The sequence below is a fragment of the Cricetulus griseus genome, chromosome 6, assembly GCF_003668045.3.
Source record: "Cricetulus griseus strain 17A/GY chromosome 6, alternate assembly CriGri-PICRH-1.0, whole genome shotgun sequence".
In the NCBI taxonomy this organism is placed as follows: Eukaryota; Metazoa; Chordata; class Mammalia; order Rodentia; family Cricetidae; genus Cricetulus; species Cricetulus griseus.
In genome coordinates, this window is record NC_048599.1 from 27,616,302 (window position 1) to 27,642,036 (window position 25,735).

General features: G+C 49.4%; 2 protein-coding genes across 2 annotated transcripts; one reads left to right on the forward strand and one right to left on the reverse strand.

The window, feature by feature from the left end:
* Positions 1 to 612: 612 nt before the first annotated feature.
* CUNH20orf96 (chromosome unknown C20orf96 homolog) lies at positions 613 to 14,910 on the reverse strand. Its single transcript, XM_027421503.2, has 11 exons — positions 14,738 to 14,910; positions 14,535 to 14,583; positions 13,897 to 13,996; positions 10,929 to 11,038; positions 6,549 to 6,707; positions 4,418 to 4,517; positions 3,501 to 3,658; positions 3,320 to 3,421; positions 3,101 to 3,187; positions 2,494 to 2,612; positions 613 to 842 (listed from the first exon to the last, which is right to left on the reverse strand). Exons 1-11 carry the CDS (start codon positions 14,746 to 14,748, stop codon positions 782 to 784), a joined length of 1,056 nt encoding a protein of 351 aa, XP_027277304.1. The 5' UTR covers positions 14,749 to 14,910; the 3' UTR covers positions 613 to 781.
* A 6,570-nt stretch (positions 14,911 to 21,480) lies between these two features.
* Positions 21,481 to 24,630, forward strand: Zcchc3 (zinc finger CCHC-type containing 3). The gene has a single exon (XM_027421504.2). It carries the CDS (start codon positions 21,496 to 21,498, stop codon positions 22,984 to 22,986), a length of 1,491 nt encoding a protein of 496 aa, XP_027277305.1. The 5' UTR covers positions 21,481 to 21,495; the 3' UTR covers positions 22,987 to 24,630.
* Positions 24,631 to 25,735: the final 1,105 nt, after the last annotated feature.

Sequence of the window (25,735 nt, forward strand, 5' to 3'; positions counted from 1 at the left end):
AAGAGGCATGGGAGTGACACATCCGGCAAATGAGCCCCACTTGACAAGCCTGTCTCTACAGGCTTCACCTGGGACAAATTTCTGTCTCTGCTGTGTGTGTGTGGTTGGGGGCATGGAGAGGTGTGGGCTGCTGCAGGGAGAGGGAAAGAAACAGAACAGCCCTTTGGAGTAGTTCCAAATTGAGCCAAGAAGTCTGCAGCTTTGACATTTGTGTGGTCACTTGGGGGATTGGCTCTCAACAGATGAGAGCCTTTGGTGTACTGCTTCGAATGGCTCTGTGACTAGCTTGAGTTTGGGCCATGTCCCTATGCATTTGGGGGAGGAGTAAAGCTAGGACAGAAGACAGCTGGGCATCAACACTGGGGACCCAGAAAGATCCCAAGTGAATACATTTCAAGAAGTGGCTCTTCTGCTTTGGCACTGGCCTCCACTGCTCTGGGCCCCCACTGCAAGGGAAGCTGAGCTCCCACTGGACCAGGAGGGAGCCATGGAGAGGAGGGGAGGCAGCATTCCAGCACTCCTCCCAGATGTCATCAGCACAGCAGACTAACCCTCAGCAAAGCCTAGGTGGGGCCCCATACACTAGCACCAGGCAAACGCAAACCCAGATTTTATTGGCAGCAAGGACTGGGCGTATCTGCCTGGTCCAAGCATCAAGGGAGAAGGGTGAAGCAGGGGCTGTGGGTCAGATTCAAAACGGAGACATTGTCTTTCAAGTAAACCAGCCAAAATCCCTGTGCTGGGAAGAGAGTAGGGAGGAGAGGTGGCCTGGCACTTCCATCTAGAAGAGGAGTGGATCTTGCAAAGCAATGTTGAGCTCAACATCCATGTCTGGGGTGCACCTGGCAGGAAGCAAAAAAGGACTGTGAAGGATCAATAGGGACCCCAGGGCAGAGAGAACACACCTCGTATTTCATTACAACCCTGGTGGTTACTAGGGAGACATCATCCCAAAACTCAACCTGCACAAGCACAAACATATACACAGACATGTGTGTGTGTGTGTGTGTGTGTGTGTGTGTGTGTGTTGTGTGTGTTGGGGAGGAGGGGGATGTGTATGCACACATATACAGCTCAAAAGTGGGAAGAAATTAAGTTGTCAAAGACTATTGTCCCTGTAAAAAGGACCAAGATCAGAGGGGAGCAGGAACTCAATGTCACATCCTCAGGGAGAGTCCTTCCTTGACTGCCCCAGCTCACTGCCCTGGGACAAGCTCTTCCAGGTTCATGGAGCTTTCAGCAGCTCCGTGCTCAGAGCTCAGTGTCTCCTAATGTCTTGTCCCCCTCTTGGCTCTGTGGTGGCAGAGCCAAGGATGACTCTCATTCATAGGCTCCTTGGCATTTCATAAACTCGAAAGCATTACTGAAAAGAAAAAAAAAAAAAGGAAGGAAGGAAGATGGGAGATGGCAAATGGGTGACAGAGAAAGTCAACCAGCAAGAACAGCTAGGCATGGTGTTGTACAACACTGTCCTCTAAGCCAAGCTGTCACCATCTTCATACTTTTGCCTGTGCCCCATTGTAAAACATCATCACAGCTCATTCTGTTGACTGATGACATCCCCTCACAGAAGAAGGCAGATGGGAGGGTCATGGAGCCCTCAGCTGAGCATCTAACCACTCCTCCCAACCAGAAATGTGGCCTCAGGGTCCCAGGGAGAGGCTAGAGTTTATAGAGTGAGAAAGAACAGTGTTAAGAGGGCTCCACCCACACAGTCAGGGGGAGCCATCACCCATTCTGGAAGCAGGCTTTCCAGTAAGGCTGCTTTGAGTTCACATATACTCCTGTCAGTGACCTCGAGGCCCAGGCCCTGTAACTAAGCCCAATAAACTCATTGGTTTGCCAGGAGGAACCTTGGTGGAATCAAGCTTTGGTTTGCCATTGGAACCTTAGAGGGTAGATTTCTCCTGGAGAAAATCCTCTAAATACATGGTAACCCCAGCATTCAGGAAGCTTGGACAGGAGAATCATATTTGTAGCCAGCCTAAGCTACAAAGCGAGACTCAGTCTCAAAATACAAAGTGGGGGTGGGGGGTGGGAGGGTATGACACAAGGAGAGGCCTGGGAGGAGACAGGGAGACAAAAGGGGAAAATTATATAATTTGCAAGTGCTGGGCTCTGCTACCATACAAGGTCCTGTGGTGGCATCATGAAGAGATCTGACCTGTTCCCAATCTATCATCCAGCCCTACAATAGAGCCTCATCCTGGGGAAAGGAGGCCAAATGTTAATTTTGGAAGAAAAGACCTTCTCCTCTTGGGGCACAGAAGCCTGCCAAGCAGAAAAGACATCCTTCCACCCTTGGCCCCATGTCTTCCTTGGAACTTACCATCTGGTCCAGCTACCCCAGAGATGGGCAAAGAAAGCTGTGTGTAGGCTAGGGGCAGCATGGAGGCACATGCAGGGCTCCTCCCTCCATGCCTAGGCTCTTGCCACCTACCCAGACTGCCTTTCCTAGGAACGGGCCTGCTCAGGGCAGTCAGGACTACGTACTTGGGTCTCCGAAGTAGAATATCCTTAAAAACCACCTCTCGGGGGTCACAGATCTCTGCATACATTTTCTGCACCTCTGCAGTTAATATGGGTATTTCTTCCTTCATCTGCTGGATAAGCTGAGGGGAGAGACACAGAAAGGAAGTGTGAAGTCCAAGCCTGGGGAGAAGGGACAATACCACAGAAGGTGCGTGCCTGGGAGATGTGCTGGATTACAGAGAGGTAACCTCCCTGTATAGGAACAGAAGGGGCCCCTTCAGGTAAGGTGAAGGGACACAATGTGTGAGAAAGGGGGGATGGGTAGAGATGGGGCCAGGTGATGAACACTCCCACCAGAGAGGGTGGGGCCTCGTTCCCTAACTCTGACCATGGGCCAAGGGCTGAAGGGAAGTGGTTAGTATAGAGGAGGTGCCGTGACGTGGCGTGGCGTGTGATGGTGCTGGGGGGTACGGCCTGCAGTGGTAGCCAGTGAGTCAGGGTCCAGGCCAGCATGACTCCCCTTTGAAATGAAGGATGAGTGACAGCAACGGTGTAGTCAAAGAAGAAGGCCAGCACCAGAATGGGTCTGTGTGAGCCGAGGCCGGCCTGGCCTTCCTGGTGCCCTCACCTCCCTGAACCAGACCGTGCAGCTCTTCATGCAGTGGCTGCTCTTGAGCTGCATCATAAGTATCTTCTCATAGGGCTTCTGGGTTTTCTGTGGACAAAAGAAAAGTCTGTCTCTAAGCATGCAAGGCAGGTGGCTGACAGGGACACCAGAGGCAGAGGACAGGAAAGCTAGGAGGGCCAGGCCAGAGCCTGGATACACCCACAGCGGCTGACTACTCACCAACATCAGAGATTTCAGGATTTTCTCCTTCTTCTCCTGAATAATCTTGTATAAACGTCCCAGGACCATTTCACGCATCTCTCTAAGGTTGTCCAGCTCATCCTGGGGGTCGACAGAAGGGGCTTGGCCACCACTCCCACCTTCCATGTGGTCTAGGTATGGGGGCCAGGGGTTCCCTTACCTGCTGTCTGTCCTTGGCCTGCTGCACCTGGCGTATCTGATTGGCTATCTGGACCGACCTGACAGGATACTCGTGGTCCATGTAGGTGCTCAGGAAACTCACTTCCTCCTGGGCCTTCAGGATCTCAGCATTCAGCTGCTTCAACTCCTGCTGCAGGCCTAGGGAGGGGCAGCGTGGGGAAGGGAGGTGGCAGTTAAAGAAGGGGGCAGACATCTGGGCCTTCCTTTAGAGGGCCTTCCCAGGAGACCCTGAAACCCAGCTGCCCTTGGCCAGTGGACCAGGATGTGGGCTGCGGTGTGCCCACACAAGGTGGGAGGTGGTGGGAGCTGAAGCTGCTAGGGTCTCAGGCCCCAGAAAAGAGAAATGAGAAGTTGCACGATCCCTAGACCAGTCCAGCTCTGCTGACTGGTGAGTGGTCCTCATCAAGACTATCCCTAACTGGATCTCAGCATCCTCAGATACATGCCCCCGAGGAAGCAAGACCAGAGAGACAGGGGGACATTGGTGCCCAAGATAGGATTAAGACAAAATTTAGTATCCAGGATAGATCACACCTACAATCCCAGTACCAGAGAGGCTAATGAGAAGAGGACTGCTGAGAATTCAAGGCCAGCCTGGGCTACAAAGTGAGTTCCAAGCCAGGCTGAGCTACAGAGTGACACCCTGTCTCAAAAAAGCAAATGAGTAAGAGATAATGTCTACCCTGTCTTCCTCCATGGAGGGGATTCCCCAGTGTCTCAGACTGCCTGTGTACTCTTTACTCCTTGTAAGCTATTTGCTCTAGATCTCAGCATTGTGCTCTCCCTAGCAAGCGGCATGGGCCTGGTAGAGTCAGAAAGGCAGTGCAAGCAGTTGCCCTCCCCCAGCACCTCCTGGATGAGGCTGGGAGTTGGGGAGGGGGGCGGGTCACCCCTTACTATTTGCTTTGCTCTCCTCCTTTTCTTTCCACTCCTGAAGCTCAGACCTCAGCTGCTGCACCCGCCTCTTGTTCGAGTACTCCAAGACGTCGATGATATTCTAGGGAAGGGGTGAGGTCAGCTGACCACCAGCCTCTGCTGGCTCTCCAGCTCACATTGGGCTGTGGCCACAGAGCACTTCTACAACCCCACCCACGCTCAGGCCAGCAACCTGACGAGAGGCTGGAGAGCTATTACCTCCCACTCCAATCCTCAATGGACTCCTTGCCATGGCTGGAAAAACCCTCCATGATCTGGTCTGGGGCAAACTGGACTCTCCTGTATCCCTGGCTCATTCACACCTTGCTGTCCAGCCATCCAACTGTAGTTCCTTATGCTCCCTTTTGGTCCCTCTGACCCCATGTCTGGGGCATTTGTTTCCTTGGCCTGTAACACTCAGTTTATCCAAGCTCCACCAGTTCATACCTCTGCAGGCTTCAGCTCAAGTATGGCTTTCCCCAGCAAGTCTTCCTGATGCTCCAGTGTCTGAGGCAGAGGACCCTTTGAGACTCCCCAAGTTTCCTCACCTCCAATACAGCACATACCCAATGCTAACTGCAACTGCCTGTGGCCCCATTAGAGGGAAGGCTTTGTGTAGGCTAGGTGACTCATCATGGCTGCTCCCCAGGGCCCAGAGGTGCACCCAGGATAGCCCAAGCAGCTAGAGGAATGGCTCAGCTGGCTTCAATCCCCAGTACCCACAGTAAAAAGCCAAGTGTGATGATGTGGGTTTATAGCCCCAGTATTAGAGCCAGGCAGATTTCCCGAGGCATGCTAGCTGGTCAGCTGAGCCTAATACACAAGCCTCCGGTTCCAGGGAGAGACCCCGTCTCAATAAAGAATATGGACAGCTCCTGATAAACACTACCTATTGGCTTCCACATGCAAGGGTGTGTGTGTGTGTGTGTGTGTGTGTGTGTGTGTGTGTGAACAAGAAGTTTGCTTGGACTAAAGAACTGTGTGGCTTTGGTCTCTGTTAAAATTGGACTGTGTCTACCAAAGCTTTTAGGTGTATCTGCTCTTGGAGATAGAACCCTTAGGGAAGTAAATCAGTGACTGAGGTCACAAGGACAGGCCCTCACCAGAGAGGACCAGTATGTCCCCAAAAGACAGCAGCACTCCCTCCACACAGACAGAGAAAAGGCATATGTGGACATGATAAGAAGATGGCCATCTTCCGAACAGGAAGAAAGGCTACAAGAGAAGCCAGCCCTGCTGACCCCTTGACCTTCAACTTCCAGTCTCTACTGCTATGGAAGCTCCCCACCCCAGTATCTTCCTATGGCAGCCTGAGAGATTAATCCACCCCCACAGTCTGAACCTTACTCTTCATCTCAGACTCCAGGTCAGCTCTGGGCACACTGAAGTCATAGAGAAATCATTCATCCACTCTCTGACTCTTCTCCAGCCCAGACTCTCAGTCCCTGTGACCTCCTACTCTTTCACCCAAGCACAAGGAGGGTGTTTTGCCAAGTTGCTCTTCACCCACAGACCCTACATGTCACCACTGAGTTTCATTATAGCAGAGTGGTCTCCAGATAGGACTATAGTTGCTCCTCTCCTCCCACCCCCCTGAAAGTTAACAGTGGCCTCAATCAACTGTATTCCCTAAAAACAATGATATAAAGGCAAGAGAGGCACAGATCCTGGGGTAAGACTGCCTGGATTCAAACCCTGGCTCTGATTCTTGCTATCTGGATGAGCTGGAGCAAGTTCAATCCCCTAGTCCATCTCTTTCCTGTAAAATGAGGACAAGAATAGCACCCACCCTGTCAAGCTGCTGTGGGGTATATATGATTGTACATAGAGCATTTGGCGTCTCACTGTGGACGCCTGGCCAGCAGTGATGATGGTAATGGCAGCACCAGATACTTTCTACTGTACAAATGCCAGGAGTGATAGCCGCAACCTCCCATTTGAGGTTGTGTTATTGTGATCCACTCCACCAAGCTCCAAGACACAATATTAACCCCGAACTCTCCCAGCTAAGTGGGGAGGAAGGGAAGCACTGCATTTTCTCCGGTGGGGGTCGGGAGTAGCCAGCAGAGGGCGTGCCCGCACAGGAAGGAAGCTAGAAGGGGGGGGGGCTCACCCCGAGAATGCCCTGCTGCTGCAGCATTTCCCGTACACTCATGGCCATTTTGTCCTCTATGTCCTGAATGGACTTGATGAGCTCCTGGTTGAGCTTGCGGAGGAAGCTCTCGTGGTTGTAGAGCTCCTGGAGTGTGGTCCGCTGGTTTCGAATCATCGACTGTGGGTGGGAAGGAAGAGAGCACTGTACACTAACTTGCGGGGGGGGGGGGGGGGGGAGGCGGCTGAGAATCCTCCTCCTGCCCAAGGGCTCCTGTAGTAAGTAAATGATGCCAGGTGGTTCCTCATCCCATACAGGTCAGAGTGCCTGGAAATGGGGACACCGCTAAGCAAGACACACACACACACACACACACACACACACACACACACACACACACACACACACACCCCATTGTCACAAATCTAAGATGAGAATTCATCCTACAGTTGGTGGCTTTTCACCATCTAATTAGCAAACGTCAGTAGATAAGGATACTAAAGACCTCTTCAAATCAATGAAAACTAGAAAGAATGAACATAACGACCCAGTTAGGTAAGAAGGCAGCAGAGATGACAGGCTAGGTTTGGACCAGAAGCAGGGAAGGGTGGAGGAGAGAAAACCCACATTTTCTTATACAATGCCCTTGTGGAAAGTGGGTCTGAAGGGATAAGTGATTTGTCCAAGGTTACACCCAGCCGTAAATAAGATCAATAGTGTTAGTAGTTAATAACAAATAATTTTAATAGCAACAACTGGCCTACTGGACATGAGGGCAGCCAAGTGCTGTGACTTGCTCTGTGGATGACACATTGGAGTCCCTTCATCCTCCAGCTCACAAGTGGAGGCTCGGAGAGGTTAAATGACACATCACACAGCCCCGAATTGATAGTGCTGAGATGGAGAAGCCAGACTTCAGAGTTTCAAAGTCTGTCTTTCCACTATCCTACCTCAAGAACTCTGGGATTCGTGCTGCAAGGAGCCGGATGGATGGTGGCTGGCACAGGCATGTCATACCAGCACAGGCTGAATCAAGAGGACTGCGTAGCTAGTCAGTATGAGTAAAGTAGAATACCCTGTCTCAAAAAGAAAAGAAGGCCAGGTGGTGGTGGCGCACGCCTTTAATGCCAGCACTTGAGAGGCAGTGACAGGCGGATTTCTGTGAGTTCAAGGCCAGTTTGGTCTACAGAGTGCCAGGACAGGCTACACAGAGAAACCCTATCTTGAAAAAAAACAAAAAAACAAAAAACAAAAAACAAAGGGCTGGAGAGATGGCTCAGAGGTTAAGAGCACCGACTGCTCTTCCAGAGGTCCTGAGTTCAATTCCCAGCAACCACATGGTGGCTCACAACCGTCTGTAATGAGATCTGGTGCCCTCTTCTGGTGTGCAGATATACATGGAAGCAGAATGTTGTATACATAATAAATAAAATCTTTAAAAAAAAGAAAAAAAACAAAATGAAAGGGGGGAGGGAGAAGAAAGAGGAGAAAGAGGAGGAAGAGGAGGAGGAGAAGAGCAGCTATGAGATGCTGGCTCGGCTCACAGTATGAGCCGCACTAGGCTCGCCCACATCTGCCACTTGCTATTGGGGGGCTGGGGGAGGGGGACCTGGAGAAGTTAATTAACCTCAGATAACTCATTGGTACTCATTTTAAGCAGCTACTAACTAATTGCTGCTTCAGAGAACTGCCATTTAGAAAAGAGATAAAATCTCCATTTATCCCCAACATAGCCTCTGGGGCAATGTGGGCAAGCTCAATGTGTACACAGCAAACAGCTGAAACTGGTTTCTTTGGCTCTAGTGCCCCCCCCCACTCCTGTTTCCATCCTGTCTGTGTGTTCTCTTCTCTGTTCTTTATGGTCATCCTGATTTCACCGTCTGCCCTGGCCCTCAGCTCCTGTAAGCTGTACCAGATAACAATATCAGTGCAAGTACAGTGTGGCCGATATGTGCTAGTGTTATGTCCTGCACTCGCATTACCTCATAGCAAGCCTAGGAGACATGCACTAATTAGTCTCACTCTCTAGAAGTTCACATCCCATAGCATATCCAAGGTCATACACAGCAGAGCTATTGTCCATGGCTGCTGACCACTCCACTTTTTGCTCCCACTTCCCAAGACCCCAAAATACAAAACTGGGGATAAAAAAAAAAAAAAAAAAAAAAAAAAAAAAAAAAACCACTCCCACGTCCCCAGGAACAGAGCTGAAACTGCTGGTAGAATGAAAAGCTGGGAATATACATTGATACCCCACACACTCGTGGTGACTCTGAGACTTCATGACCTCTGCTCTAGAAATGAGTTTGTCTAACCCGCAGATCCAATGTGGGATGGTGCTGTCTCCTGCGTGACCTTGACCTCAATATGTAATCATGCAATTACGATGATGCGTGGCTGTGTCTCCACTCCCAGCTACTTCCTCCTGGGACCGTGTCCACACAAGGGCCTTCTTTATCCTCTTGCTAGCCTCCTCCCAGCAGCAAGTTAAAACAGGAGGGCAGGCTGTGTCTGTGCTGTCACCGTGGGGTCTATCACCAGCACAAGGACAATGTGTGGCGCTCTTAGAGCAGACACTGGAGCAATTAAGAGGGTGTCTCTGCTTTGGGGTGGGGGGTAGTTAATTCATTATTCTGTTTCTCAAGTGAAATTCAAGCCCTGTACATAGCTGCATCTCCAACACCTGGGACAGTGCCCACTTTTCACCAGGCACTCTCTAACAAGCTGCAAACATCCCTCCCCCAAATGGCTACCGCTACTTCTTCCCTCCCTGACCAAACTATCGAAAATGGCCTCTGACACTTTCTCCTGGGCCCCTTCAGCCTCCAACATTCGTCTCAGTTTCCTCTTACCTGTGCTGTCACAGCACCTGTTATTGTTTTTTGTCTTTGTTATTTGGAACAGGTTCTCATTCTGTTGTCCAAGCTGGCCTTGAACTCACCATGCAGTCTGAGCAGTCCTCCTGCCTCAGCCTCCCAAGTGCTGGAGTTACAGGAATGAGCTGCCATGTCCTGTGGTTTATCACTTCACATTTTATATATGCGTCTATAATCGGTTGTCTCCCCAAGACCAGAGCCCAGCCCTGGCGAATCTCCAAGCTCGGAATACAGCAGGTGTTCAGTCAGGACCTGCTGACCAAATCGAATGCTTACAAAAAACAGCATGAAGAATTACTGAGGGGCACAGTTTACTGCAACAGTGGCCATGTCCACACTGTGTGTCACACAAAAACACACAAACTCTCCTACAGTCAGTCAGGATAAAAAGAACATCAGAAACAGACCATCCTACGAATGATCAACCCATTGGAACCATCTGGCAAAATGGCTGAGGGGAAAAAACACTTTTACTTTTCATTTTGAAACAGGTTCTCACAATTTAACCCTTACTGGCCTGGAACTATGTTTGAGGTCACCCTCTACTACATAGTGAGTTAAGGCAAGCTAACAAGCTAGGCTACACAAGACTAATCCTTTTTTTTTTTTTTTTTAAGATTTTATTTATTATGTATACAGTCTTCTGCCTGCTTGCCAGCAGAGGGCACCAGATCTCATTCAAGGTAGTTGTAAACCATCTTGTGGTTGCCGGAAATTGAACTCAGGACCCCTGGAAGAACAGTCAGTGCTCTTAACCCTGCCAAAGCCACAGAGAAGCCCTGTCTCAAAAAATCCAAAAATTAAAATAAAATATGGATCAAGCTGGGCTGTGGTAGCGCACACCTTTAACCCCAGCGCTCGGGAGGTAGAGACAGACAGATCTCTGTGAATTCAAGGCCAGCCTGGTCTATGGAGTGAGTTCCTGGACAGCCAGAGGTGTTAGACAAAGAAACCCTATCTTGAAAAACAAAAATAAAAATAATAATTGTCATAATAATAATAATAATATATGGTTCAAGTGATTACCAAAGCTGTAAAACAATGTATAACAACAGTAGACATGGTAACGCACACCTGTGTCCCAGGACTCTGGAGGCAGAGGCAGGAGGATTGTGAGTTCAAGGGCAGCTGGGTTAGCCAGTGAGACCTGGCCTGGGGAGGGGGGAGATGAGTTAGCTACAAATGGTATCAGCTGATGCGAAGGTTCTAGAAGAACCCATTCCAAGGACCACTCCCAAATGGACAGGGCTCCGTGTACTGTCAGCACTAAGACAAGCCACTGGTTACATTTCTAACCCAGAGAGCTAGTCTAATTCTTTCAGTCTAAGCACAGCAGCCCAATCTTAGCTGTTTGGGCCCCCATACCACCGTTCTCTGGCTGCATGACCTGGTACGAGCCATTTCTTTTCCCATCTGCAAAATGAGAAGAGTTAAGTGTGCATACGGCTTGCCATATGGAGGAAACTGACTGTGCTGCCTCAGTCTGAGGAGCTGTGCCTTGTCTTCTGCTCTGGGCCTCTCTTACCCGCATCAGCCGGATCTTGGCCTGCATCCTCCCACGGTGAGCGTGAGGTTGTTCCTTTTTTCGCAGTCCTCGTACGTTCTTTACTAACTCCACAGAGGTCTGGGACTTCACTGTGGAGGACAGATGGAGAAGGGCAGAGAGAGGATGAGGGTGCACACAGGCCTGGGCTCAGGTCCCAGACAGTGCAAGTGGCTGGGCCCAGCCCCAGGCCCACTCATTTACAGATTTACCATGTGACACAAACAAGGATAAAACTGCTGTCCACAAAGAAACCCCAGCTCTACCATAGGCCTTGTTACCAGGTGGGGGAGGGGGAGCCCAGGAGAATGCAGTGACACGGGGATGACTGAGGTATGGCTAGCAAGAGCAGAGATGGACAGGGACAGGACCCCTTCCCCAGAGTGTAAGCTTCAGTTTCTCTTCAGGGTCAATCAATTCCCTGGAAGGTGAACTTAATGGAAACATTGAGGTAAACCAGGCCAACCCCACTGTCAACCAGCCAAAAATCAAGAACTCCCACCACCATCATCCCCACCACAGTCAGGCATGGTGGTGCATGCCTTTAACACTTGGGAGGCAAAGACAGGAGGCTTTCTTGTGAGTTAGAGGCCAGACAGGATCCTGTCTCAAAAAAATAAAAAATAAAATAAAGAGCCTACCCCTTCTGTGTTCTTCTAGGCCCTGACACACAAAGGGGCAGCAAGTGGGAGGCAGTATGTCCAACAAACCCAAACCCCTGCTCTCCCCACCTGGCTGGGAGAAAGGTCAGTTGAGGTGGGAAGGACTTTCTAGCAGCTCTGTCACCTGGAAGGCCATGTGGTTTCTAATCCCTCAGTCTTCCTATAACATGGGAACAGTTCATGCCTGCCTCATAGGTGGGTCATGAAAATTGGATGAAATGTCACTATGTCCTAAGGTGTTTAACACAGTACCTGCCACAGCTTCAGGGCTGGCTCCTAGCTGCTATCATGTCTAGTGATATAGCAGCTATGCAGAACTCCACACAGCCATCTCCGAAACACCGTGAGCAGCAGTCAGACAGAGTAAAGGCTCTTACAGAGCAGATGCTTAGGATGGGATACAGCTCACCTGGTACCATGCTGGCCCAGCGTGCACAAAGCCCTGAATGTAATTTTTAATACTGCGTCAACTGGGCATGGTGGTTCCAGCATGTACTCCCAGCACTCAGGAGGTAGAGGCAGGAGGATGACAGCCTGGGCAGCATGGGAAGGGAGGGGGAAGGAGGCATGGGGAGGGAATAGAAACCCTGCTTCCTTTCAGACAGTTCTATACCAACATGGAGCCACCAGTCAGCTGGTTGTCTCCAGCCTGTCTCCACCAACATTCCTACTCCAAGTACAACTGTACACTTGAGAACCATACTTAGTATTTAACAGATCAAGATCCTTAATCCTGGGAAATTTTAATATTAAATGCTGAGATGCTAAGCTACTCTTATTACATATATGCTTACTACAGGATTTTTTTTTTTTTTTTTTTTTTTTTAGAGTTTTGAGACAGGGTCCCATGTAGGCAAGGCTGGTCCTGGACTAGCTATGTAGACAGATAACTTTTTCCTAATCCTCCTGCCTCTGCCTCTCAAGTGTTGGGATCACAGGAAGGTACTAAACTATTGGGACTTTAGAAGAACATAAGATTACCCACAGGTAGAAGCCTGGTGTTAAGATATACAGAAGTATTACTTTTCTGTTTGTATCTTGTTGGATTTGTGTGTGTGTGTGTGTGTGTGTGTGTGTGTGTGTGTGTGTGTTTTGTTTTTGTTTTTTTTTAAGATGTTCCTGGGAGGCAATAGAATGCAGTATGGCTTTTCCTGGGGAGGTGTGAACATTTAGACAGGGCACCAACAACAGGCCAGATACATTATTCCATCTGATCTAGCCACTGGGGCCAGTTTTTACTAGAATTACTTGAAAGAGTATGAGTTAAGGATGACTTACAAGATCACAGATGGCATGGATAACTAACTCATAGACAGTTGCATCCCCCAAAGCTCACCCAAGCATGGGTCAAAGTTCATGAAAACTGCCTTCCTGAAGCTCCCTGCTTGCAAGCAGCTCTGCCATAGCTCTCTGGGCTGCTGTAACTGTTCATAAGTCCTAGAGGAGGGATCTTGCAACTCTTTAAGGAATTTCCCAAGCCTTATAATTTTCCTTTACTTCCTAAGTCCTCTAAGTTTCCTTTACTTCTCCCTCCATGGGGTCCACAGGGCAAGGGGTATTTCTGTTGGCAGGAAATAGCTATACAACACAAGGGCTGCTCTTATAGTTCAGGCTACCCTTCAACTCCCAATCTACTACCTCAGCCTCCTGAATGCTGGAGGGATTATCTGTATGTACCCACCATGCCTAGCCTACACAATCCTTTTTCACAGTTAAGATGACTAAAGCTCAGAAAGATGAAAGAGTCTTCCAAGTGAGTAAATAGCATTGTCAAGATGCAAACCCACGTTTGCCTGAGCCCAAACCTCAGAATTTCCATGGGAAGGTTAACAATGCTGTGATAGAGTCTATTAATTCCTCAAACTGTTTGCCCCGCCCCCCAACATAGATAGAGCCAGACACTTCCCAGCTTCCCAGGCAGACGTGGTCATGTGATGAGAGTTGCAACCCATGGAAGAAGTACAAATGGTATGTGTCACTTCAGGTCTGGGACCCCTTGTTCTTGCTCTCTTTTCCCTCTCTGCCAGCAGAGGTCCTCAAGGACTTACCAAACATTAAACCTATACCACTAAAAGAGCCTAGATGCCTGAATCACTGTATGGAACAGACCAGCTCCTCCCCACACATCTACAAATCCATTCCTAAGAAATGAATTTCCCTATCAGTACCTGAAGACTGAAGGCTATTTGTCACATTAGTTAGCTTAATATGAACGGTGTCAAGGGACAAAAGCAGCTACTCTAGCTTGTCCCCAACACCCACAATAGCTCCCAGGAGCCTCTGCCCACCTGGCTGGATACTAGACGGAGTCTTCATTTTGCTTTTGCTACGGCTTTTGGATGGTCGGAGGGGAGGCAGAATGGATGGCTTCGGGTTCTTCTCTGACCACTGTTAGGGAACACAATGTACCACATGTCACACAGTCAGTTCCAGGGTCCGAGAGTTCAAATCCAGCTTGCCCTTTTCAGGTTACCTGTATCCTAGAGCAAGTGACCTGAGCTCTAAGCCTTGATTTTCTCATTCGGAAAGTGAACCTAATAACACAGCCTAAGGCCTTGAGTTGTGAGAGGTATCTGCAAGGCATTTTGTTTTATCAAGTAGCCAGAACTCACCAAGGACATGTAGGCCATGAGGTGCTAAGAACCTGAAGAAACAGAAAACATGGAAAATACCCAAGACCCACCCTCTAGCAAGTGGAGCAGCAATGAGATCAGTAAGCAGTTTGATTCACCCTTACGATCAGGTAAGGAATGGCATTAAGTGAGATTCAGAGGCTTGCTCCAGGGACTCTGCTAGGCTTGACATTCAGACCCAGAGTCTATCAGGCTCAGTTATCACGACCATAGATGGGAGTTGATGGCAGGTAGAACACAGGGTCACGGAGACCTCCACCCACACCGCTCCACCCTACCCTTCCTGTACTCACCTGCACTTGCAACTTGTGCCCTGAGGGATGACTTCTAGAGTAGGTGTATCTGGAAAGAGTAGGGAGTGGGTGGGAGAACTTCCCAGGAGAGATCTGCAGACCCTCTTGACCAAGCAACCAGTGAGCTGGAGCCTGGAGAGCAAAGGCTGCGGCATAAAGCCCACGCATGCGTGCTCCACCACCCCGCCGTGCTCTCTACTTACTTCTGTGCCATTGGGGAAAAGTGAAGAGTCCTGATCTTCCAGACACAGACCCGTCTCCAGAAGTCCGTAAAGCTTCCGCTACTTCTTGTCTCAGAATGGATCCCAAGGAGACCAGGCGCTTTCGCTAACGCCTTGGTCTCCAAGGAAACGCAACTGTGGCGAGCAGGAGGACATTAACCTGCCAGGCAAAACTGCCAGTAACGCACCGCACCGACTTCCCAACCTGGTTTCAAACGTCTTTCCCTTTCCTTCCATCAAACTGTCATCAGACTTGCTTTTTTCGTCCTCACTCCTGGCTTTGCTTCGTATTCATCAAGAATATCATAGAGATTAGGAAACATGACGTGTTCCTAACACACACACACACACACACACACACACACACACACACACACACACACACACACCCCACACACACACGTCGTCTATGGATGAATCGCCACCCGGGACCAGTTCCTATGCTTCCATGCTCCCATTTTCTCAAAGATAGTGGAACAGCACCAAATCAAGCCAAGCCACTCTCCAGCGTGGATGGGGAGGAGCTCACGATCCCCAACCACTAGCAGAGGAGCTATTGACAGTTGATGGCTGCTAGGGAAGCAAGAGTCAGTTTTCTTTAGGGGTTGTTCCCTGGTAGGCCACCCATGCTCAAGAAGATGGCCCCACACCCATCATGGGGACGCTGGACGGGGAGGGGAGAGAAGGGAGTATAAATGATTGCATTACGTTGTATGCATTGTGAAACTGTCAAAGGATAAATTGGGGGTCTAGGCTTCTGGGAGGGGGCTGGTTTGTCCAAGATAGGGTTTTTCTGTTTAGCTTTAGCTGGCCTGGAACTAACAGAGGCCTCCTGCTTCTGCCTCCCAAGTATTGGATTAAAGGTAAGTGCCACCATGCCCAGCGGACACAGGCTCTCTCTATATGTCTCAGGGCCCTCCTGGTTTCCCCTACATTTCTCCTCTCTTCTTTGAAGCATTCTCACTGGCATAGCCAAAAGATCCTCATTTCTGCTGTGCAAAAAGTAACCACTTCCCCGCTGTCCACCCTCTGGTGAAGGCTGTACCTCCCCCCTAACACTGCCCTTATCAACCTCATGCCTGACTTCCCATTTACTAAATCGTTTCTCAACCATCACCTTATTGGGCCTTTCTCCAGCACTGGACACAGCGAATCATCTCCTGCCTTGAAGCATTTACATAAGTCAATGTGGAGGAAAGTACTCTTTTGAACAGCTTCCTGCTTCCTTTTCAGTCTCTTTGGCTCTTCTGTCTGTCATTATCAGCATGTCCCAAGGCTCTAGTCAGGCCCTCACCTTCTCTCTGTCCACTCTCACCCCATCACCTCTCTGTATGACTTGTCTTTCTGCTGCAGGGAAGTCATGGCAGCACCGTTGGCAGCAGTTCCCACTGTATCAGCAGTCAGAGCAGGGAGAGATGGTACAAACTGCTCAGCTTTCTTTTTCCTTTTTATTTAGTCCAGGACCCCCCCCCCAACCCCTGGAATGGTGGCATCTACATTTACGCTTGTCTTCCCATTTCAATTAACCTAATGTAGGAAATCCCTCACAGAAGTCTATTTCCATGGTAATCCTAAATCCCACCAAGCTAACAATCAAGGTTAATTTTTAGTCTCATGGCTTTCTCTCCAGCCCAGACCTCCCTACTAAAAATTCCAGCTGCATGCACCCAACTGCCTAGTTAATGCCACAGCTTGGGTGTCTAAAAGGAATCTGTAACCTGTGATCTTCCCAGAAACATTTTTCCTGAACCCCGCATATTCTTTCTTGAAGGCATTCTTGACTTCTCATCTGTTGTGGGATATTTTGAGCACATTCTGATACTCCAAGACTGCCAATAAACTTGACCTTGAATCAGGGCGGGTGGAGTTAGCGATTAGCTGACCAGAATTAACCAGAGAGTTTTTGGTTAAAGAAAAAAGTTTTTGGTTTTAGGATAAAGACACACAGGAAGGAATAGGGAGGGGCTCAGAAAGATTGGAGGGCCTTTTTGATCTGTGAAGCAGGGAGCGGCAGGGTCAGCTGATCGTTTCTCCATCACTCTGTGGATCTATCAGATTTTTTACCCCAAAGTCTGACTCCCAAGTTTTATTTAATAATAGAATAATAAAATTAAGCTTCACTTATCCCACAGCAAACCCATCAGCAAAACCCAGAATGGTGGCCTACATCTATAATCCCAACACTCGGGGTGTAGAGGCAGAATTCATAGTCCAAGGACATCTTCAGCTACACAGAGTTTAAAGCCAGCCTGAACTACATGACGCCCTGTCTCAAAGACAAAACCAAAAAAATCAAGAGATTATGTCTACAGTACCTTCAAAAGACATCTAAAACTGGGTCGTTTAACACTCAAACTATATACATACATCCACACACATTCATGACCCTAAACTACAGTGCCAACCTCTGCCCTACTTCAGTTCTCTCTACATACACTAGGCTTGCTAGAGAATATAGTTAAGAGACCTGCATTAGGGTTCTCTAGAGCAGCAGATATATATATATATAATATATATATACATATATATATGTATATATATATATGGGATTTATCAGAATAATTTACAGGCTATGGTCTAATTAATCCAACAATGCAACAATGGCTGGCTATGAATGGAAAGTCCAAGAATGCATTAGTTGCTGAGTCCACAGGACTGGCGGTCTCAGCTGGTCTTCAGTAGACACTAAAATCCCAAAGAAGTAGGCTCCAATGCCAGTGAAGGACTGGATTTGCTAGCAAGGCAAAAGAAAGCAGGCAAAGAACAAAAGCTTCCTTCTTCTGTGTCCTTATATAGGCTGCCAGTAGAAGATGTGGCCCAGAGTAAAGAAGGGATCTTCCTACTTCAAATTAAGCAAAAACTTTCTCACTGGTGTGCCCTCCATTTTTGAATTTTAGTTAATTCCAGATGTAGTCAAGTTTACAACCAAGAATAGCTATCATAAGAACATTACCATGTAAAAGCAACTGAGAAAGAGCAAATGACTTTAAAATCTCCAAAACTTCAATAGAAAGATGTTACCATAGAATACTAAGGCAAAGCTCCAAAAGTTTCCACCCTCTAAAAATCCTAAGTGCTAGCAGGGCATGGTGGCACTCACCTGTCACCCCAGCACGCGTAGATAGAGGCAGGAGGATCAAGTAGTTCAAGATCATCTTCATCTACAGATCTGGGCTACATGACCACATAAGACTCTGTCTCTAAATAAGAAAAGAAAGCTGAGGCAGTTCCAGCACTCGGGAGACAGAGGCGGGCGGATCTCTGAGTTTGAGACCAGCCTGGTCTACAAGAGCTAGTTCCAGCACAGCCTCCAAAACCACAGAGAAACCCTGTCTCAACACCCCCTCCCCCCAAAAAGAAAGAAATGCTAAGGCAGGAAGGCAGGGAACTAGAGAGCTGGCTCCATGACTCTTGGAAAGAACTTGGGTTTGATTCCCCAAGAACTTGGGTTGATAGTTAACAACCATCTTAACTCCAGAGGATCCTACACCCTCTTCTGACCTCTGCACAAGGAACACATACACACAGAGACAAAACACCCATATACATTTTTAAAAAATATTTTAAAAAGAAAGAAAGCTAAGGCAAGAGAATGGAGTTTCAGGCCAGCCTCAGATAAAATAAAATAAAATAAAAATAGCCCAGCACTCAGGAGGCAGAGGCAAGTGGATTTCTGTGAGAGGCAAGCCCGCTCTACAGATCAAGTTCCAAGACAGACAAAGCTGTCAAAATAGCCAGGCATAGTGAATATACCCATAATCCCAGAACATGAAAAGCAGATGAAGGATTAGGAGTTCAAGATCACCCTTAACTATATAGTGAATTTGAGGCCACCCTGGTTTACAAGGATTCTGTATCAGAAAAAGCCCAAAAGTAATTAATACATTTTAAAACCAAGGCAGAGGGCTGGGGGGTGTTGCTCACTAGTAGAGCACTGCTGTAGTATGCACAGGCCCTAGTTTCAACCCCTAGCATCACAGAAATGAAAAAAGGAAGGAAGGAAGGAAGGAAGGAAGGAAGGAAGGAAGGAAGGAAGGAAGGAAAAGAAACGACTACAGAACATTTCTGTGTTGTGGGGAGCAGAGGGAGTCCCAGTGATTATGTTGACATGAGCAGAGCCATGTCAAGGTCCCCATGCCTCAGACCCATGACAGCAAAGCCTTCTTTGGGTAATGCTTGGGGAATGGCAAACCCTCATGCTGTCTTCAGTCCTCCAGGATATTTACAACCTGAAGCCACCCCCAACAGAGACCCCCTTGAGACTAGCCACCTCCTCTAGGGGCTCTGCATAGTAAACACACTGAGATTCGCACTTGGCAGTAGGTACCTTCCATCTCATCCAGCACAACCTCCGTAATTCCAGCTTTTCTTAATTTTTAGTCTTTTTTGTTATTTTGAGACAGGGTTTCTGTGTGTAACCCTGGATATCCTTGAACTAAACCTGTAGACCTGGGTGGCCTCTAACTTACAGAAACAAGCCTGCCTCTGCCTCCTGAGTGCTGGGATTAAAGGCATGCTCCACTTAAATAAAGGCATCCTCCACCACAATTCCCAGCCTTCCTATAGGTGGGTGGTTAATCTCAATTGTCAATTTAATGAGCTCTACAATAACCTAGCCTGGCCTCTGGGCATGTCAGTAGGGAATTATGTTGATTAGGTCATTGAGGAAGGCCCACCGAGTGTGAGCAGAGCCATTCCCTGGCTGGGTTCTGAATTTATAAAGGAGAAAGTGGGCTGAGCAAAAGCTTGCACCCTATCTTCTGTCTGACGGTGGGTGCAATGTGACAAACTGCTCCCAGGTCCTGCGGCTTTGACTTCCCCCACTATAATGGGCTGTATCTTGAACCATAAAAACCCTTCCTTCCTGGAATACAGTTCTGGAGCTTGACAGACGGCTCAGTGGTTAAGAGTACTGGCTGCTCTTGCAGAGACCTGGATTTGATTCCAAGCACCCTCATGGTGGCTCACAACCATCAATATAACTACAATTCCAGGGGATCTGATGCCCTCTGCTTGCCTCCGAGACCACATGCATACACATGAAATAATTTTAAAAAGTTTTAGCCAGACGGTAGTATACTGCATGCCTTTAATCCCAGCACTGAGGAAGTAGAGGCAAACTGATCTGAGTTCAAAGCTAATAAATATGGTCTACAAAGTAAGTTCCAGGATGGCCAGGGATACACAGAAAAACCCTGTCTGGGGTGGGGGTGGGGAATGGGACAGGACAGAAAGTTTAAAGAAAATAAACTACACGAGGCTGCCTATTTACTGTGCCAAGTGATCTGAATTCCTGCTTCTTTGTCTAAAACTTAGGTTTTATAGAGAATGCTTCTACGAGCTAAAGCTTGGAGTGTGCTTATTACACGATGGGGCACTTATTATCCACATGAGCAGGCTTTGTGTGTTTTCTAATTATTTATTATTATTAGTAGTAGTAGTAGCAGTATTTTGGTTTTTCTTTTTTTTCTTTTTTTTTTTTCAAGACAGGGTTTCTCTGTGGCTTTGGAGGCTGTCCTGGAACTAGCTCTTGCAGACCAGGCTGTCCTCAAACTCACAAGAGATCCGCCTGCCTCTGCCTCCCGAGTGCTGAGACTGAAGGCATGCGCCACCACCGCCGGGCGTATTTTGGTTTTTCAAGACAGGGTTTCTCTGTGTAGCTTTGGAGCCTATCCTGGCACTTGCTTTGTAGACCAGGCTTCTAATTTTTTATTATTATTATGCGTGTGTGGACTGGCATTGCTTACCAAGTCAGGAGACAATTTTGTGGTTATTTCTTTCCCTTCCCAAATAGGTTCCAAGGATCCAAGCACCTTGACCTGCTCAGGACCCCACAGACCTGCTTCTTTCCTCTCCATTCTTAGTGTGTCTTTGTATGTGTGCTTGTCATAAAACCACGGTGAAGGTGAGGTAACTTCAGAAGAGTCAATGCTTTTCTTCCATTATACAGGTCCCAGGGATGGAACCGAGGGGGAGGTGTGGTAGCAAGGGCCTTTACCCACCTACCAAGCCATTTTATCCTCCGTTTTGTGTTTTGTGACAAGGTCTAGCTGTGTTTCCCTTGCTAGTCTGGCCTAGCTCACACTAGGTAGATCTAGCTGAATTTGCGTCTACTTCCCAATACAGATATGCACCTTTGTGCCTACCATACAAGTAATGTACAGTTCTTGTAAATGAACCAGTTAACACCAGCGAATAGATACAGATGTTGTAGAAATTAAGTATAGCTACACACACACACACACACACACACACACACACACACACATTTTTTTATAAAGTAGTATTATTTGCTCTAGGGACCTGGAACTCAACAGATTTGCCCGACTCTACCTTTTAAGTGCCGGAATTAAAGATGTGTGCCACCACCATTCCAACGTATTTTTATTTTTAACGATGTGTATGTACGTGTGCTTGTGCATGAATCAATCCCTCTGTAGAAGCGGCAGTTACGGTCAGCTGTAAGCCGCCTGACTCTGAGCCGTCTTCTCCAGCCCTTAAAAAAGAAGTACCAGAAAGAAAGTGAATGGTAAAGACTTCACAAAAAAAAAAAAAATTCAACTTCTCCGTACATTTCAAAGTGTTCATAACCTAAAATTGGCGGGAAAAATTAATGCACCGTGGTGTGCTCTGGGGGCCGCCATTTCTTTCGCTTCTTTAACATATAAAAAAGCATTACTCAAAAGAAGAGCGGGATCGCGGTGAACTCCGTCTGCCCGGTCTTTGGACGCGCTCCTGGAATGCAGCTGAGGCCTGCTTGCGAAACGCCAAAACCTCGAGAGCGAGGCCGCGGGCCCAGCCTCCAGGGTGAGGGCGGGCTCGGTCCTCGGAGGCTGGCGGGGGCCAGGGCTGTCTCCGGCCAGCACGAGGCTTCCAGGAGGGCGGAAGCCCGGAGCGTCGGGTTTCAGAGCGGGGCGGGGAGTCGCCCACGCAGCCGGCAGCCCGCAACCCTTATCCCGAGCAGGCGCGCGCCATGGGCTTCTCGGGCCGCGGGAGCGAGTGGAGGACGCTGGGAAAGAGGTAACATGGCCACCGGCGGCGGAGCAGAGGGGGACCTACAGCGGGGCCGGGGGCCGCTCCCGCTCCCCGCGCGGCCGGCGGCCCGCGCCGAGGATGCCGAGGGCGTCCGCGAGAAGATGGGCTGGGCGCAGGTGGTGAAGAACCTGGCGGAGAAGAAGGGCGACTTCCGCGAGCCGCGCCGGCGCGACGAAGCAGGCAGCGCTGCGAGTGGCGGGCTCGGCAGCCCCGCGGGCCTGGCCGCTCCGAACCCCGGCGACTTCCCACCCGCCGGCCGCGGGGACCCGAAGGGCCGCGGTAGAGAGCCTGCGGGCGAGGCGGCGGACGCTTGCAGGAGGAAGGGCGCGGGAGACGAGAGTCCAAGGAAGAAGGCCGAGGTGGCGGCGGCGGCGGTGGCGGTGGCGACCCCCGCCAGGCCCGGCGCGACGGAAGACGCCGCCGAGAGACCGCTGCAGGACGAGCCTCCGGCCGCCGGCGGCTCCGGGAAGGGCCGCTTCCTCGTGCGCATCTGCTTCCAGGGAGACGAGAGCGCCTGTCCGACCCGGGATTTCGTGGTGGGCGCGCTCATCCTGCGCTCCATCGGCATGGACCCTGACGACATCTACGCCGTCATCCAGATCCCCGGCAGCCGCGAGTTCGACGTGAGCTTCCGATCCGCGGACAAGCTGGCCCTCTTCCTGCGCGTGTACGAGGAAAAGCGGGAGCTGGAGGACTGCTGGGAGAACTTCGTGGTGTTGGGGCGCAGCAAGTCCAGCTTGAAGACCCTCTTCATCCTCTTCCGGAACGAGACCGTGGACGTGGAGGACATCGTGACCTGGCTCAAGCGCCACTGCGACGTGCTGGCCGTGCCCGTGAAAGTGACCGACAGGTTTGGGATCTGGACCGGGGAGTACAAGTGCGAGATCGAGCTGCGCCAGGGGGAGGGCGGAGTGAGGCACCTGCCCGGGGCCTTCTTCTTGGGAGCCGAGAGGGGCTACAGTTGGTACAAGGGGCAGCCCAAGACGTGCTTTAAATGTGGTTCCCGGACCCACATGAGCGGCACCTGCACGCAGGACAGGTGTTTCAGGTGCGGGGAGGAGGGGCACCTGAGCCCTTACTGCCGGAAGGTCATCGTGTGCAACCTCTGTGGCAAGAGAGGGCACGCCTTTGCCCAGTGTCCCAAAGCGGTTCACAATTCCGTGGCAGCTCAGCTCACCGGCGTGGCGGGGCACTGAACGCGCGTCTGCCTGCTCGGGTGGGTGAACACACAGCCAGCTTACTCTTCCTAAGTGCCAGTTTTTTGGTTTTTTTTTTTTTTTTTTGTCTTTTTATCCTTTTGGAAGGAGATATTTCTAAAACCTAACAGACATTCTCTCTTGTTGCCTTTTTAAAACCACGTGTGCTCCTTTTTCTACCTGTTCGAAATGGTGAATTTTGCCAGGAACTGCAGCGTGCAGATAGGTCGGTCGCTTGTCCCCCCTTTTTTCCTCCCATCTTGGATATGTTGGGTACATTGGTCGACACCCCGGTCGTCCACTTTGTACTTTTTACTACCTCCCTCCCTCCCTCCTCACACATTGCCTCCGTAGAAGATTTTTGCCCTTTGGGCTGCCTTGCTCACCTTTGTGCCTCAGCCGCGGGTACAGGGCCCAACGCGGGATACACACTCCACCAAGTGTTTATTGAATCACAAACGTTGACTGGTTTATGTCAAAAGTGCCTACGTTTTGCAGCTCTCCGCTGGACTCCTTTCATTTGCTGCTTCTATGTGCTATGAGAATTTGTGAAAACAGTGTTGGTAGAAGTGTGTGATCTGAATAAGCTCTGAATGGTGGCCAAGGGCCTCTCCTAGCATAAAAATGTATTACTTTGTGACAGCTCCTTGTGGTGACTCAGAAGCCCTTCTGTAGGAGCGTGGAACCTATGCAGTCCTGCTGGAAAAGACCCAGGAGGTGGTTTTTGTTGGATTTTCTATGTGGGAGGTTGCTTTTGTTTTCTGTTTTGGTTTGAGACAGGGTCTCCTTATGTAGCCCTGACTGGCTTGGAACTGGCTACATGGGTAGACCAGTCTGGCTTCAAACTTACAGTGATCCTCTCACCTCTGCCTCCCTGAAGGGTGTTTTAAACGAATTCCTTGGTTTTCCAGCAGATGAAACAACCCAGAGAAGTTACATGACTGGGTCAAAGTACACAGCTGTGTGGTGCCTCAGACGTCCATAGTAGAGTCCCCTGCCCCCCAGCCTGGTGCTCATCCCACTACCTCTCACACTTCACAACAGTCTCCTCGACGCCAGTGGGCCAAGGAAGTCCGTCTGCTCCCTCCGTGGTGATAATCCCAGCATAAAGCTGAGAAGCCATCCCCTGAAAGCAGAAAGAGAAAGCTTGTCTTGCCGCTTGATAGTACCAGGGAGCTAGGAAAAAGGACCATCGAACACACTCTGTGCTTTGTGCATCAGTCCTTGGGAGTACCACATTGAAGCTGTTCCATGGCCTTCCCCTCCCACTGCCACTGTAATCAGTGAGAAATGGTTCCCCTCAGTAAAGAAACTTGCCAGAAACTTGTTTACATTTGCACCTCTGCCTCAGCTACTAGGAACCCTAGAGAGAGCTCATCCCAAACCTTCAACCTCTGATCCTCAGGAGAAAGGTGATTTTAACCCAGAATCATGAGTGAACTGTAAACTCAAAAGTGTTCTTGGGGAAACAGGCCAAAACAGAGGGCCTGGGTCAACCAAGTGTTACCAATTTAAAGTGAAAGACAGTAAACTGCATTTCTTCAGTTTTTGTCTTCTCTTTGCTGTTTTGCTATTTCCTTATGGCTTAGAATGTAAAACCAATTGTTCAGATTTGTTCTGAATAAATATTTATCTTTTGTATTACTGACAGTGTATTTCTTTCTGGAGTGTTAGATGAAGTTGCAGACCCTCCTTACTAGTTATGTCTTTTCCCTGCAGGCCACGGTAGCCAGGTCTTCTGCAGTTACCTAGGTAACCCAGTGCATTGCACTGCTCAACTTACTACTAAAACTATTTTGTCTGAGCATTTCGGGCTTATGGACTTTTGGGGGGTTTTTGTGGTTTTGTTTGCTTGTTTTTTGAGACAGGGTTTCTCTGTGTAGCCCTGGCTGTCCTGGAACATGCTATATAGACCAGGCTGGCCTTGAACTCAGAGATCTACCTGCCAATGCCTTGTGAATGCTGGGGTTAAGGACATAGACCACCATGCCTGGGTGTGTTTTGTTTTCTAAAGGCAACATTATAGCTGCCTTGGAACTCTCAGTCCTGACTAAATTTCCCAGGTGCACTGAGATTATGGGGAACATATTTGTGTGTGTGTGTGTGTGTGTGTGTGTGTGTGTGTGTGTGTGTGTGTGTGTAGCACCACCAGAAAAACGTGAGGTTGAGGTTGGCATGTGGGGCAAAATACAAGTCAGGTCTCTGGACCCGTATCCAGTGCTCTGCTGCTGCTAACCCCATGAAAAACTTTTTGCTTTGAAGCGTTCTGAAGGTCTTCGGGTAACAAGATAAAGTTACCAGCATACAGATTCTCAGAGTTGGCAACATGAGGATTTTGTGGAGCTGATCTGAAGCTGGGACCTAGGAGGGTCTTGGGAATTCATCTTAACCAGCTCGGCCGTGGTTTGAAAAGCCGTCAGACTCACCCCTTCCGAGTGACTTCCCCCCCCCTTCTTCTTCTCCCATCTTCTCTCTGCCTTTGAGGAGCTAGAGGCATCCCAGAGAAAGCTGGCTTTCAGCAAGCTCCCCACCCCCTTCCTCACAGCAGGCAGTGTGACTAGGAGCTGGTGTTTGAAGGAGGCTTTGCTCCACACCCCTCCCCCACCCGCTGGAACCCTGAGGAAGAAACAGCTTCCCTGCCCATCCCCCTCGGGATGCATGCCAGGGCCTTCTGCAGGCGGGCCAGGGCTGGAACACACAAAACCTCCCCCAGCTTCCTCCCGATCAGAGCGCAGCCCCTGAGCTGCAA